Raw genomic sequence first — 12,903 nt, forward strand, 5'->3', positions numbered from 1 at the left:
TAGTATAGATCGTAAGATACTTAGAGATTAAAAATAAACAAAGAATAAGTTCTATACTTAAATTTATAACGAGACGGATAAAAGAATTTGATTGATACATTTCATAAATTATATTGATAAATTCAACAAATATGTTTGCTTAATCCTATCTATATGCATTGATGATTATGATAAATATATTCTTTGAATTTGTATCCAAAAAGCACAAAACAAAACACAAACAGCTTAAAGCAAATTTGCAAATGAAACCCAACTTACTTACTAGTCAAATCCACAAAACTACCAGTCTCATATCATATCTACACTTGAAATTTCTGGGTATTAAATAATGATGATAATCTTTGTTTGACATTTTTCCCTGGAAACTATAAAGACTTCTGGAAACTAGCCATTTTCTTTCTAGTTTTCAATTCCAAAGTTTCTCTTTTGAAATTTTCTACCTCTAAAGCTCTTTGGATTCTTTTTTCTCTATTGTTTTCTGGGAAATTTCATCAAATCGTTAATGGCAAGGTCGAGAAATAAGAACATACAAGCCAAGCTGGTGAGTATGCCCTCCCCTTTTCTCTTCTCTTTTGTTTTGGTTTTAGAAAAGAAGAAAAATAATGATTTTGTTGTTTGAACTTGAGATCAATGGAGGAAGTGCTTGTTTATTGATTGATTTCAATTTTATTTTATTTTTATGGTTTGTCTAAATTGGAGTTTAATCTTTTATTTCAATTCCATGTAATTTATTACTTTGGAGAGGGACCCATAATATCAGGGTTTCAACTATAATTTAGTTATACGATGTGGATTTTCATAAAAATAGAAGAATTAAAATCTTAAATTTTAATAAAATAGGGGGCTGACATTAAAATTAGATTTTTTTGGTTAGTAGTATTACATCAATACAAATTAACGGTGTTACTACGGAGATATCAAACCTGGTTAACGAAATACATATTCAGGAACCAATTAATTAGTATAAATGGACAAATTCAAGAGCTAAATAATGTTATCCTTTATATATATATACTCATTATTTTTAAATTACTACTAGATTATGACAGGGGTGAAAATGTTTATGTAATAAATATATTTATTAAAAGTTTATTTAAATATCAAATAAAGTTTTAGTTAAAATTTATATGTTCAAGATTTAAAATTTATTATGCCCTGACTTCAAATATTCTTATGTAATTTTTTATTAAATTTATATAAATGGATAAAATTATTATTATAATAATATAACTTATTTTATATATAGAAAGTTGTTTTAGTCATTCTCTAATTAAATTAATATCCGATTGTCATATAATATAAACTTGGTTACGAGATTAAATATGGTCTAGGTGGATGAATTTCTATACTCAAATTGTTTTTTACTAATGAATAGTCATGAAATTCATGAATGATCAAAAGAAGAGGAAACGCTAACATACATGGTTATCTAAATTGGACTGACTCACTGATTGGATTGGGAACCAATAAAAGTATCGATTAGGAAAAAAATTTTAAACCAGTTGAGCCGTAAATCAGTATGGACTAGTTAAATAAAGTTAAAAAGCCGGTAAAATCAATTTTAAATTTTTAATAATTTAGTTAATTAAATTATCTGTACCGATTAGATTGGTGAATCAATAATTTACTGATTCAACTTCTATCTAATTCTGAAAAATATCGTTAATATGAAACTCTCTTTTTTTTCCAGGTACTTGTTGGGCACATGGGAACTGGGAAAACAAGCTTGGTATTGAGATTTGTCAAAGGCCAATTTTTTGATTTCCAGGTTTATTTTCATTTCAAACTTTTTATTTCTATTTTCTGCTTATTTGATGTATCGTATTAATGTAAGAGAAAATAACCATATTAATCCTTCTACTATTAAATAAATAAATTTAGTCTTTGTACTATAAAAAAAGTCAAATAAGATCAAATCTAAATAAAACTGACATTTACCGTTTAATATAGTTAATATTTTTAAAGCTTTTATACTTCTATAAATGAATTTTTTTGTTAACAAAGTCAAATAATTGAAATATTTTATTTAGAGTTGATTGCAATTGGGGAAAAAAAATTAATTTCACGTAACTTCTTTTAACAACAAATGTTATAAACTCTATTAAAATTTAGCTTTATTTGATTCTTTTTAAAAATTAAATTAAGTCTCTATAATAGAAGGACCTCTGAGGTAATTTCACCTATTAATATTCATCTAATGTGTGTATAACTCATGTAGGAATCCACAATTGGAGCAGCCTTCTTTACTCAAGTTTTATCACTTAATGAAGCCACTATAAAGTTTGATATATGGGACACAGCAGGCCAAGAGAGATACCATAGTTTGGCTCCGATGTACTATCGTGGTGCAGCCGCTGCTGTCGTGGTCTACGACGTCACGAGCTCGGTAGCTTCCGCTCGATCTTTTCGTGCTTTCATTTTTTTTTCTTCAACATGTCTAATTAATACTATCTATCATGCATAGTCATATGAAACTTGCCTAATTATCCCCGCTTTGTCCTCTCCCTCGATGATGTTTATTGTCCGTCGATGTGGACCGGTTACTCGAGGTTTTACGAGTCATGAAAGATGACAAGGACTTGTATATATGTTTTGATCATGCTCTTTAAATTCATCTGTTTTGATACTGCTGTCATCATGTATTCATGCTTTTTATAATTGGATATGTTTATCGGGTTCGATCTTTCAGGAAACGTTCGAGCGAGCCAAAAAATGGGTTCGGGAAGTGCAACGACAAGGTAAATCGACAAACAATCTAAACAAATTTAAAATGTTACATTCCTCGGACTAACTTGGTATTGGTATATATAAGTTGATGATTTAAACCCCGAATTTCCCATTTCATCATTATGTATACGACTGGTACGAATTTGGTAATATGTTGTCTGATTCATGTTATTCCGGTTCAGGAAATCAGAATTTGATAATGTTCTTGGTAGCAAACAAGGTTGACTTGGAAGACAAGAAAAAAGTGGGAAATGAGGTATCTGCAATCTGATATATATATATATGCATACATACTTTTTATCGGAAAGACATTATCGATCGGAAAGTATATCTCTACTATACAGTGTTTCGATTCTCGTTAATGCTGTAAAATTGCATTATCGTTGCCTAGAACAGGGACAAGGGAAACAATCTGAATAACTCCTAAATTATTATGCAGGAAGGTGAGCAATATGCCAAAGAAAATGGCTTGACTTTCCTCGAAACATCGGCAAAGACGGCACATAACGTCAATGAACTCTTTTACGAGATTGGTAATTCCGTGTTTTAACATTCCGTTTTCTTCTTATACGAATCGATTAGAGTTTAAATTCGTATGATGCGTATATGGCGTTAAGGTGGTTTGTCCTAAAAGACAGTGAGGAAATGATCTTTGAAAGTTGTTCAATTACTTGACCAGCAAGTAATCATCAATCATATGGCTCATTAATTAAACTGTAAGATTGCTCTCGGATACAAGAAGGTCAAATGATGGTTTTGGTCCCTCTACCATGCTCGTTTACTGAACTTCCTTTCTTAGTTCTTACATAACTCTCCTGCAGCGAAGAGATTGGCGAAAGCTGCTCCGTCAAGGCCGACCGGAATTAAGTTGCATAATAGGCCTCGAGAAAGTGAAAGGCGGTTCTTTTGTTGCTCCTCATGATATGAAGGTTAGCTATATCTATGCTTGTACGTAGTTCTGATTATCAACTCTAAGTTCCGAAAAATTGATTTGCATCTGAATCAATCTCGGACATGGTTTTCATCACTTGCAAGGGAAACTTCATGTGCCAGTCAATTTAGTCCACTAAGGTTTGAAGTTTCATGTTTGGTTTTCTAGGTTCTTGGCTCTTAATATGAATTATTAAGATCTATGCATTTCCTCTTGTATTACAAGTAGACTTGTCGGTTGAGTAGGTCGGGTTGGTTTCTGGTCGAGTTGGATCAATCTATGTCGGGACATTTAGAGTTGGGTTAGTTTTAGTTTGATCATTTAGGATTTGAGTTGTTTTGAATTCAGGTCTTCTCAATTCAGACATTCGAATCTAACTATGAAGTTTTTCGAATTTAAATATTTTAAAATTTTTTCATTCGGGTTTTGCTCTCAAGTTTAGATCAAGCTATTTATTAGAGTAATTTTTTATTTGAATTATTGGGTTCTTAAAATTAATAGTTGACAATTCTTTGCAGGTAATGGAAAAATTAAGCTGTTTTTTTTGGCCTAATTCACTTTGATGAACATATCTTGCACCATGTACACACAAGAGCTTCATTGTCAAATTAAAGTGCACTTATTTTGTGTAAGATATTATCATGCAACTCCAAATAAATAAAGGATCAATTCCCAATGTAGCCTGTAAATTAATGAAATTCGTCAAATTATTGATGGTAACTCGTGTTTATAAGTTCAGGTTTTGAATATTGAAACTCAAGTTGTCTTATATTTAAATTTTTTTTTAATTTTAATTTGTTATCAAGTACGATTATTAAGTTCACAACGCTATACTTTTAAATTTAATAGCAAATTTTAACAAAGAATACTAACATTATCACCAATCTTTTTTGGGATTGTGGTTATTCCTCCTAATGATATTCTTTCTAGGATTAAACATGAGTTCTCTCCTTAAAAAGATAATATGTTTTATTATTTCACCTGACACTTATTCGTAATCTAAACTGGTCTATTCTTAACAAATTCGGTAAAATTGAGACTTCTAAAACTGAAGCTGTTTACCCTAATGGAGCACATGGAAGAAAGTAAAGTAGTTAGAACTGGATCAGATTGAATTGGTCAAGTTGGTAGATCAATTCGGAAAAGGAGTATATACCTGTTTACACATAAATTAATATGAATCGGAAAAAAAAAACTAATTAACTCCAGATTTTTTTATTTTTAATATATTTTATTTTTTATAATTTTTTAATAATTTACTTAATTAAACCGAATATCCCACCAATAGGGTGAATTATCCCACCAACTATCTGGTTAAAAAATTTGGAAGAAACCAACGAGGCATGTCAGCGTATAATGTGGACACTGCCTCGCAGGTGAAAGTTTGTGTGTTTTTGGCTTTTAATGCCTAGAAATCAGCATTCAAGGCCCTCAGAAATAGATTTTCTTTTTCTTTTTCTTTTCCCTTTACTATTCCTTTTATTATTTTTTGTCCTCGTGTACTGTTGTGGTCTGTTTGCAATATCACATGAATATAAGAAAAACCCAGAACCATAAATACTTTTTAGTCTGAGAATCCGGGATCTTTAGTCATGTTAAGCCTCGATTCAATTTAAAGTTAAGTTGAACTGGGACAAAGTATGGTGAATGTTATTTTCTTTATTCATAAGATTTAAAACTTGAAATCATAAATAATATCAAACTCTTTAGCACTCAATGTAAGGTACTAGAACAACTTACCATAAACATCCCCACACAGCAAATGAATACAAGAAAGCACTTGTTCATGGTTCACTGCCCGCTCCTATAGCAAGTTTTGACAGAAAATAAACTCACTAATGATCACCATAAAGGATAAGTGCATGGGAGAGCTTGATGATGGGAGAGCTTCTTCATTGGACTCAATGGAGGTCTCGTAGGATCATCATCATCCTCTCATGAAAGAACTCAATGTGAAATTAGCATGCTAACATGGCATTGTACATATGATAATATGTTTGACACATTAAAATTTGAAAATAATAGTAGTTAACTAAACGAATTTAATAGCTACTATTTTATCCAAACTAAAATTTTAAAATTCTAGAAATGCAGGGATTGAAAATGATGAAATTAAAGTTAGAGGGTCTTTAGTAAAATTTAACCAAGATGAAACACCATTTCTAGTAATAGATTCACTACCTGACTTGCCTAAACACCTAGCTTCTTCATGTGACTCAATGAAGGTCTCATCGGATCATCATCATCATCATCATCCCATGAACGGAGTTTCCGGCATGCCGGTTCCGGCATCGTTGTCGTAAATAGGATTCGATATGTAAACCAAATCTTCCACACCGTTATTTCCTAGAGATGCATTGCAAGGTGGTGAATTCACAAAGGAAGTGAATGGTGGAGATGTGGGATATAAGATACCAATCTGATGGGGACTTATTATGTTTGGTTCTTGAGCTTGGATTTCAAGGACTTGTTGATGAGGGAAGAGGAAGTTGGTTGGTGCATGAAGAACTCCTTGTGCATAGACACTACTAAGGGAAGAAGAAGAAGAAGCTGTAGTGGTAGTATTGGTGGGGGGGTGGCGGAAGATTTGAGCTGACGGCGGCGTAGGCAGAGGAAACAATAGAGCTCTGCTAGAAACACTAGGATAATACCTAATACAATGGCGAGACTCGCCGCCATTACCAGTGTTGCACCCATGATTACCTTGGATGTCCCCTTCATTTTTTTACTGTTCTTTTTTCTTCTATGGAGGAGGCAGTCAAGTTTTGACCGTAAATAATATAAAGAAAGTGTAAGACCATCTCTTTTGGCGGGAAACAACAGTCCTTTTTACCTTGTGACAAGGGAAGTAGAACATAGGAAGGGAATCTAGCACAGCCAGGAGCTGCTTTGTTCGATGATGGCGGATATTTGATTTTTTTATTTTTTAAATTTGGATATTGTAAATTCCAAAGATATTACTATCTGCAATAGGTTCAGAGCAGAGACGAATATTAGCTCTTAGATGCACATTATCCGAATTACCTTTGCTTCATTTTGTGAATAATGAATTCAGATTTTAGATTTTATCGGCTCTACTTTTTATAATTTTTTTTAAGAAAATTTATTATACTTAAATGCAAATATTTAATAAATTCACGAATAATTTAATTAATTTAAATTTGAATAATAATACTTTTCAAATTAAATGCAGATAATAAAAATTTTTGAATTTTAAAGTAAATCTAAAATTTTGATTTTTATAGAAAATTCAAATATCCAACTCATTATTATCTCTAATTCTAACTCATTGAAAATTCAAATATTCAATGGAGAAATTTCTTTTATCCAAAATTCAAGGTCGTGGAAGTTATTTTAATCGCTCCTTCATTGAGAAAAAGTCAGTTCAAATTAAGTTAATCTACTTAATTGTTAGACTTTCAATCAAAGTCGGTGGTTAAGGAGATTTTGTAGGTGGCTAATATAATGTAATGTTATTTGGTTATTTATAACTCTAACAAATTAAATTTATTGATTTTTAATATTTATTTTTTATTTTTTAAATGTATTTATAATATGTAATGTATAAATTAATTAAAATTCAAACGCAATTCAATTCTCAATTTAATCCATTTATGTAAAATCGATTATAACTTAAGTTAATATATAGTTAGTGTTCATTTAATTTAGTTTTTCAATTTTTTAACTAAACTACCCAACTGCTCAAATGAAAATTTCCTATTTTTTACCCTTTAAAATTGTACAAAATTAAGATATTAAACTTGTGAAATTGCAAACATACAATTTGATTCCGTCCCCTCCCCCTGAAAATTTTTCTTGCTTCACCCCTATTTTGCAGCAAGGTTTAAAAAACAGTTAAAACCTACAAAAATATAATGGCCTATACGCCTATTCAGTGTTTCCCTTCTCAGTTCTCAGTCATAATGGATGACAAGAAGTATTAAAACGTGCAATGAACATCACAACTCACAAGCATTTGCCAACAAAGCCAAACTTGGGAATCTGAGATACAAGAGGTTACTTAAAATTCTTATACTAGCATTCAAATATGACTTACCCGGTTCGGGTAGAGACAGGGTTTCGGTGCAGAGATCATAAAAAATACCATGTATGGATACATCTTTTAAAATCATGTCATCCAAAAAAAAAAATCAGCAAATTTGTAAATTTTTGTTAAGGTCATCATCTGTCACAGAAAGTAGTAATTATACCAGTGCTATAAACATCTAAGTAGGTATATATTCAAACTACTAAGCAATAGGCAATACCTGTTCTATCAATGTTCAAGAGGTTCCCTAAAAGCTTTATCTCCCTTTCATTGCTGCAAAGTGAGCAGCCAAATCATCGTAATCCGGTAACTTAGGGTGTACGTGCCGGGCTGCATTTGACCTACCTTGCTGAAAGGAAGTAGCGCGGGTGTATACTTTAGTTCCTTCTGATTGAGTTGTTTGTTCACGAGGGAGAGAAATTGATCGGACTGGACGGGGAATAGTCTCGGAGATATCATCCGATCTATCCATGCTTGCTTTTTCTAAGGCTTCTTCATCTACATCAGTTCTCTTATGATGTGCATGATGACTTTTAGATTTTCGTCTTAGTTTCCCGTCTTCAGAGGTTGATGGTTTCTTACTATAATGCATCAACAGCCTATCGATTATCCTTTCCTCCTGATCATATCTTTGATGCTCTTCGTCGAATAAGATTTGCAGACCTTGTCTCGACTCATCCCTTCTCCTGCTTCTTGGTTTTCTCCTCATGAATTCTGTATCTTCAGCATTACCAATTTCAATAAGACCAGATGCTGATCTCAAATGTCGCCTCCGAGACGATCTTCGTCTTGGGATAGGGATACCACTTTCACTGTGACTATAGTAATTATCTGTTTCTCGATCATGACCTCTCATAGGTGGAATTCTCTGCCCCTCCTTATCAGGCATAGAAGGATCACCAGAGACTCCATCACTGTCCAAACCAGCAAGTGAAGATAATATATTGGCACCATTCATGCTGTCCTTTGATTTGATACTGGGTGGTTTAACATAAGGAGGAGGGAGAGCACTACTAGACCGGGGCTTCCGCTTGGGTTCACCTTCCACGGGAGTTTTCCTAGTTGAATTCTGGACACCATACTCATTGGCATAACTATCGGGGACGAAGAGATCTTTATCTTGACTCCTTGATCGTGGAGCTGCATAGTTATTTGGATTTAGATCCGGCTTTCTCTGTGTTAGAACATCTTGGTTATCTATTCCAGGTACACTATTCTCCCTACCATCTTGTACCTTGCCTCCACCATTTACTCTTTCGATTCTTTTCCCACTAGTCGAACTACTTAATCTTGCTGTTTTGAAGGCAATATCATCCTTCTCGACAACTTCTTGTTTTTGCGGTAATGGGATATCAAGATTCTCCTTCCTTGCAAAAGCTTCTTCCCTGCCTTGACGCAGCTTGTCCTCGACGGAGAATTCCCACTTGTGCCCATTCTTATCCACTTTAAGTTCATCCCTTGGTGGATCAGCACTTTTTCCATCGTTTGATTTATTATCATCACCATTGACATGGAAAGACCCGTATTTTTTAGGTCGGTCCTAGAGAACACTTACAGAGATTAGAAGAGTTCCAGTGTGAAGAGATAATCAGACAAGTAAAGTGCAAACACGAGGGATACCTGTTTTCCATCATTTGATTTATTATCATCACCATTGACATGGAAAGACCCGTATTTTTTAAGTCGGTCCTAGAGAACAATTACAGAGATCAGAAGAGTTTCAGTATGAAGAGGCAATCAAGCAAGTAAAGATCAAACACGAGTGATACCTGTTTTCCATCATTTGATTTATTATCATCACCATTGACATGGAAAGACCCGTATTTTTTAAGTCGGTCCTAGAGAACAATTACAGAGATCAGAAGAGTTTCAGTGTGAAGATGCGATCAGGCAAGTAAAGATCAAACACGAGGGATACCTGTTTTCCATAATTTGATTTATTATCTTCACCATTGACATGGAAAGACCCGTATTTTTTAGTTCGGTCCTGGAGAAAAGTTACAGAGATCAGAAGAGTTCCAATGCGAAGAGGCAATTAGGCAAGTAAAGATCAAACACAAGGGATACCTGTGGCTGTGGGATCACAACAGGTTCAGACATTCTTCGCTCGAAAGCTTTTGAATCCCATTTTATGGAAAACTCTGATGCTATATCATGCATTACCATAACTTTCCTCTCCATTGTGGAAGGATTTGAAGCTGAATTCTCAACAAGCTACCATGAAAATTTACAACATTTGTCATAGAAATGCAGCGAATGGAACCATAAACATTCTCCTTTTGGAGTGGATCATGACTGGAAATTTACCTGTTTATTGGCGAATACGTCCAGTGAATTTTCATATCTTTCATGAAATATATGCCTAAGCTCACGCAACTCTGGCAAATCAGAAAATCTAGCAGCTGCAAACATTAGAGATGAGACAGCTTCCCTGCAATCTTCTGGGCAATCACTGTATGCATTTATTATGAAAAATAAGCAACTGTTGTTTTAATCAGCTTCTTAATGACAAATTTCAAGAAAACAAACAATAAAAGTTCACAACAATAAAATAAAAGAAAGAAAATGTATAACCAGAAAACTTCTAATCCATCTTGTGTTTCCTATAGTTCCAAGATACCATCTATACGTTACACAGCGCTCCACAATCCTTAAAATGAAGGCATACGAGAATCTCTTCCGGATCCAGAGCAACAATCTCATCATGAGAAAATCTTTAATTCACCATGGTAAAGAAAGAGAAATTTCAATATTTTCTTTAGCAGACATTGAACAAAAAACCTTTAAGCAATTACAATTTCAAATACTTTATTCAACCCTTATCCTTAAGTATTCTCTAAACTCAATTTGAACCTCCATTCATCCTCAAATTGAACTTAACATCAAAAGTGTAACAATCTCTTGATACCATACAAGAAGATGAAAAAACAGGAAGTGGTCCACAAAGAAGAATGACAATCAAATCTTACATGGAGCTAAAAGTAGCTTGAACTATCATTTGAAACCCAGAGAACACCGAAGCCTAATGCTATTGCCAACAGATGGCACTAGGGATGGCATTATCCAAATTTTAATTATCAACTTCAGGACCACTCATTTTCATAACTTCAATTTTTCCTTTACTACTACCTATATTTTCACAGAAATATACCAATAGAAAAGCCTACCATGAGTAGCCATTGAAATACAAACGCAACCATTATAAAGAATTGATTGTATTGAACAAGAAATAAACAAAACATCCACTTATACCTCAGTTTTTGCATGACTGAAACATGCTTCGTCACGAAATCGCAACACTTGTCTATAAAATCATAGCAAGACGAAAGCACTAATTCAGCTATATATCCTTCAACCTGTTTCACCACCAAAATCAACACATCATTCATTTTCACGTCCATAAATTTTATGTAATTAGTAAAACAAAGCATAACATTTTTACATATTCAAACAAATCTGCTTATATATATGTACATATGCAAATCATAAACCTTACCATTCCGCTAGTAATCTTGCTCAAAAATTAAATCAATAAAACTACATATAAATCAAAATTAGCAGAATATATCCGTATAAAACAGTAATAATATTTTTTTTTTCAAAAACTTACTCTGCCATAAGCATTGATATCAAGGCCATTAGCAAGCAGATCAGCTATATCTTTCTTCAAAAACTTAAGCGTCGCACTCTTTTTCCTCCGTATAACATCAATCCGACTCTTTATCGCTTTTATCAACGATTTACTGCAAAAAAACCAAAAATTCTTCACATCAATTCAATCATCTAAAACAAAAAAAAAATCAATTAATTAAAGAGAAAAATGTATAAACCATTTTGCGGCAAAACCACGGCCTAAGATTCCGTCCAGCATCTTTCGATCACTGATTTTATTCAGGTCGGAGGAAACGAACGATTCGACTCAAAAAAACAACGCCGTAAACTTCAAAATGTAGATCAATGAAACATAAGATCTACCATTAAAGAAGAAGAGAGAAAAAAACGAAAGGCACTTCGGCTTAAAGCTTTACTTCACTGCCGTTTTCTAAGCCACCTTTTTAATTTCAAAGAGTACACTCATTAACAGGGTCTAATTTGTGAATTTACAATTGTACCCTTGGAATCTACTTTTATAACCGGTGGATCGATTTAAAAGTTTGGGAGGATAGTTTAGGGAATTTGAATGTTTCTAATATTGGAGCGGATAAGGCGGTAAGTGGGGTAGATCGTGACCGTTGGATGAATGTAGCGGGTGGTGGAAGGATTGTTTTAATTTGGTCTAATTATGGTTTTAGTCTTTCTCTTATGCAAGATTTAATTTTTTTATTTTAATTTGATATAATTTGATCCTTTGCTTTTATAATATTATTAATAGGTCTAAACTGATTAATTATATTAATTTTTAGATTTGTTATATATTGTCTCGCCTTACCTTGGTACCTCACCAAGGTCATGAACCTTTTTGGCTTAAGGCGTGCTTAATGCGTGGAACTCACCCTTCAACCTCGTTAAGACAAGTGTCAAGCCTCTTTTTTACATGAATAACACATGAAACTTCATTAAATTCACTCAATTCAAGTCATCACCTGACCTCTAAATCTATAAATTCAATCATCATCTGACTAGGAGTCTATTTTACCCTTAAAGACATACCAAGACATACTCTTAGATAAACATGAGATTTGAGGATAGTTTATGATTAAATATCATTTATAAATACCTCTTCTTTGCCACCAATAATCAATACCCATCTTATATGCCAAAACTTTACCCAACCAACAACAACTAGCTTGGCTCTCCGCACCGTCCCTTTCTCCACCATGTGAATTATCATTTCCTCCACACTCCTATTCTTTGCCTCAATAAGGTCAAACTTTTTTTATTAAAAAAAGAGATAGTGTTAAGTATTTAATTGACATGTAATTTTATTATTTAATTAAATATAGTTATTAGGATTTGCAATTCATCCTAATCATGTGACCAAATAATGATAAAATAAAAAATTTTACGTCATCATGTTAATGGCAACAAATAATAGTATTATCAAATTGAACTTACTAATAATATTATAATAAAATAAAAGAATAAAGGATTTAAATCCAAAATTTTAATATAATAAAGAGACTAAACTTAAAATTAGACCTTTTTATATTCCGTGCCTCACTCAGGTGCTGATTTTAACTTTTAAAAGAAAATAAAG

At 32.9% G+C, this 12,903-nt stretch overlaps 2 protein-coding genes across 5 annotated transcripts; one reads left to right on the forward strand and one right to left on the reverse strand.

The window, feature by feature from the left end:
- Positions 1–338: 338 nt before the first annotated feature.
- On the forward strand, positions 339–4,418 carry LOC107932951 (ras-related protein Rab5). Its single transcript, XM_016865078.2, has 8 exons — positions 339–541; positions 1,691–1,768; positions 2,219–2,386; positions 2,690–2,738; positions 2,910–2,983; positions 3,167–3,260; positions 3,549–3,656; positions 4,177–4,418. The coding sequence occupies exons 1-7, from the start codon at positions 503–505 to the stop codon at positions 3,647–3,649; spliced, it is 603 nt and encodes a 200-aa protein (XP_016720567.1). The 5' UTR covers positions 339–502; the 3' UTR covers positions 3,650–3,656; positions 4,177–4,418.
- Positions 4,419–7,675: 3,257 nt separating this feature from the next.
- LOC107933008 (polycomb group protein FERTILIZATION-INDEPENDENT SEED 2) lies at positions 7,676–11,751 on the reverse strand. Of its 4 annotated transcripts, XM_016865143.2 has the most exons (9): positions 11,537–11,751; positions 11,317–11,449; positions 10,959–11,062; positions 10,014–10,158; positions 9,774–9,920; positions 9,625–9,693; positions 9,476–9,544; positions 9,327–9,395; positions 7,676–9,246 (listed from the first exon to the last, which is right to left on the reverse strand). In XM_016865143.2, the coding sequence occupies exons 1-9, from the start codon at positions 11,575–11,577 to the stop codon at positions 7,963–7,965; spliced, it is 2,061 nt and encodes a 686-aa protein (XP_016720632.1). In that variant the 5' UTR covers positions 11,578–11,751; the 3' UTR covers positions 7,676–7,962. The 4 variants fall into 4 exon arrangements, with proteins under 4 accessions (XP_016720632.1, XP_040952886.1, XP_040952887.1 ...); XM_041096952.1 differs by lacking the exon at positions 9,476–9,544; XM_041096953.1 differs by lacking the exon at positions 9,327–9,395.
- Positions 11,752–12,903: the final 1,152 nt, after the last annotated feature.

Source organism: Gossypium hirsutum, chromosome D07, assembly GCF_007990345.1.
Source record: "Gossypium hirsutum isolate 1008001.06 chromosome D07, Gossypium_hirsutum_v2.1, whole genome shotgun sequence".
Taxonomy (NCBI): domain Eukaryota; kingdom Viridiplantae; phylum Streptophyta; class Magnoliopsida; order Malvales; family Malvaceae; genus Gossypium; species Gossypium hirsutum.

Excerpts from the sequence above, each read along its gene's own strand:
- LOC107932951 (XM_016865078.2), top strand. The coding sequence starts at position 503 with ATGGCAAGGTCGAGAAATAAGAACATACAAGCCAAGCTG. Across the intron at positions 1,769-2,218 it reads GCCAATTTTTTGATTTCCAG|GAATCCACAATTGGAGCAGC; the intron begins GTTTATTTTCAT and ends TAACTCATGTAG. Across the intron at positions 2,387-2,689 it reads TCTACGACGTCACGAGCTCG|GAAACGTTCGAGCGAGCCAA; the intron begins GTAGCTTCCGCT and ends TCGATCTTTCAG.
- LOC107933008 (XM_016865143.2), bottom strand. The coding sequence starts at position 11,577 with ATGCTGGACGGAATCTTAGGCCGTGGTTTTGCCGCAAAATG. Across the intron at positions 11,450-11,536 it reads CGTGGTTTTGCCGCAAAATG|TAAATCGTTGATAAAAGCGA; the intron begins GTTTATACATTT and ends GTTTTTTTGCAG. Across the intron at positions 9,247-9,326 it reads AATCAAATGATGGAAAACAG|GACCGACCTAAAAAATACGG; the intron begins GTATCCCTCGTG and ends AGTGTTCTCTAG.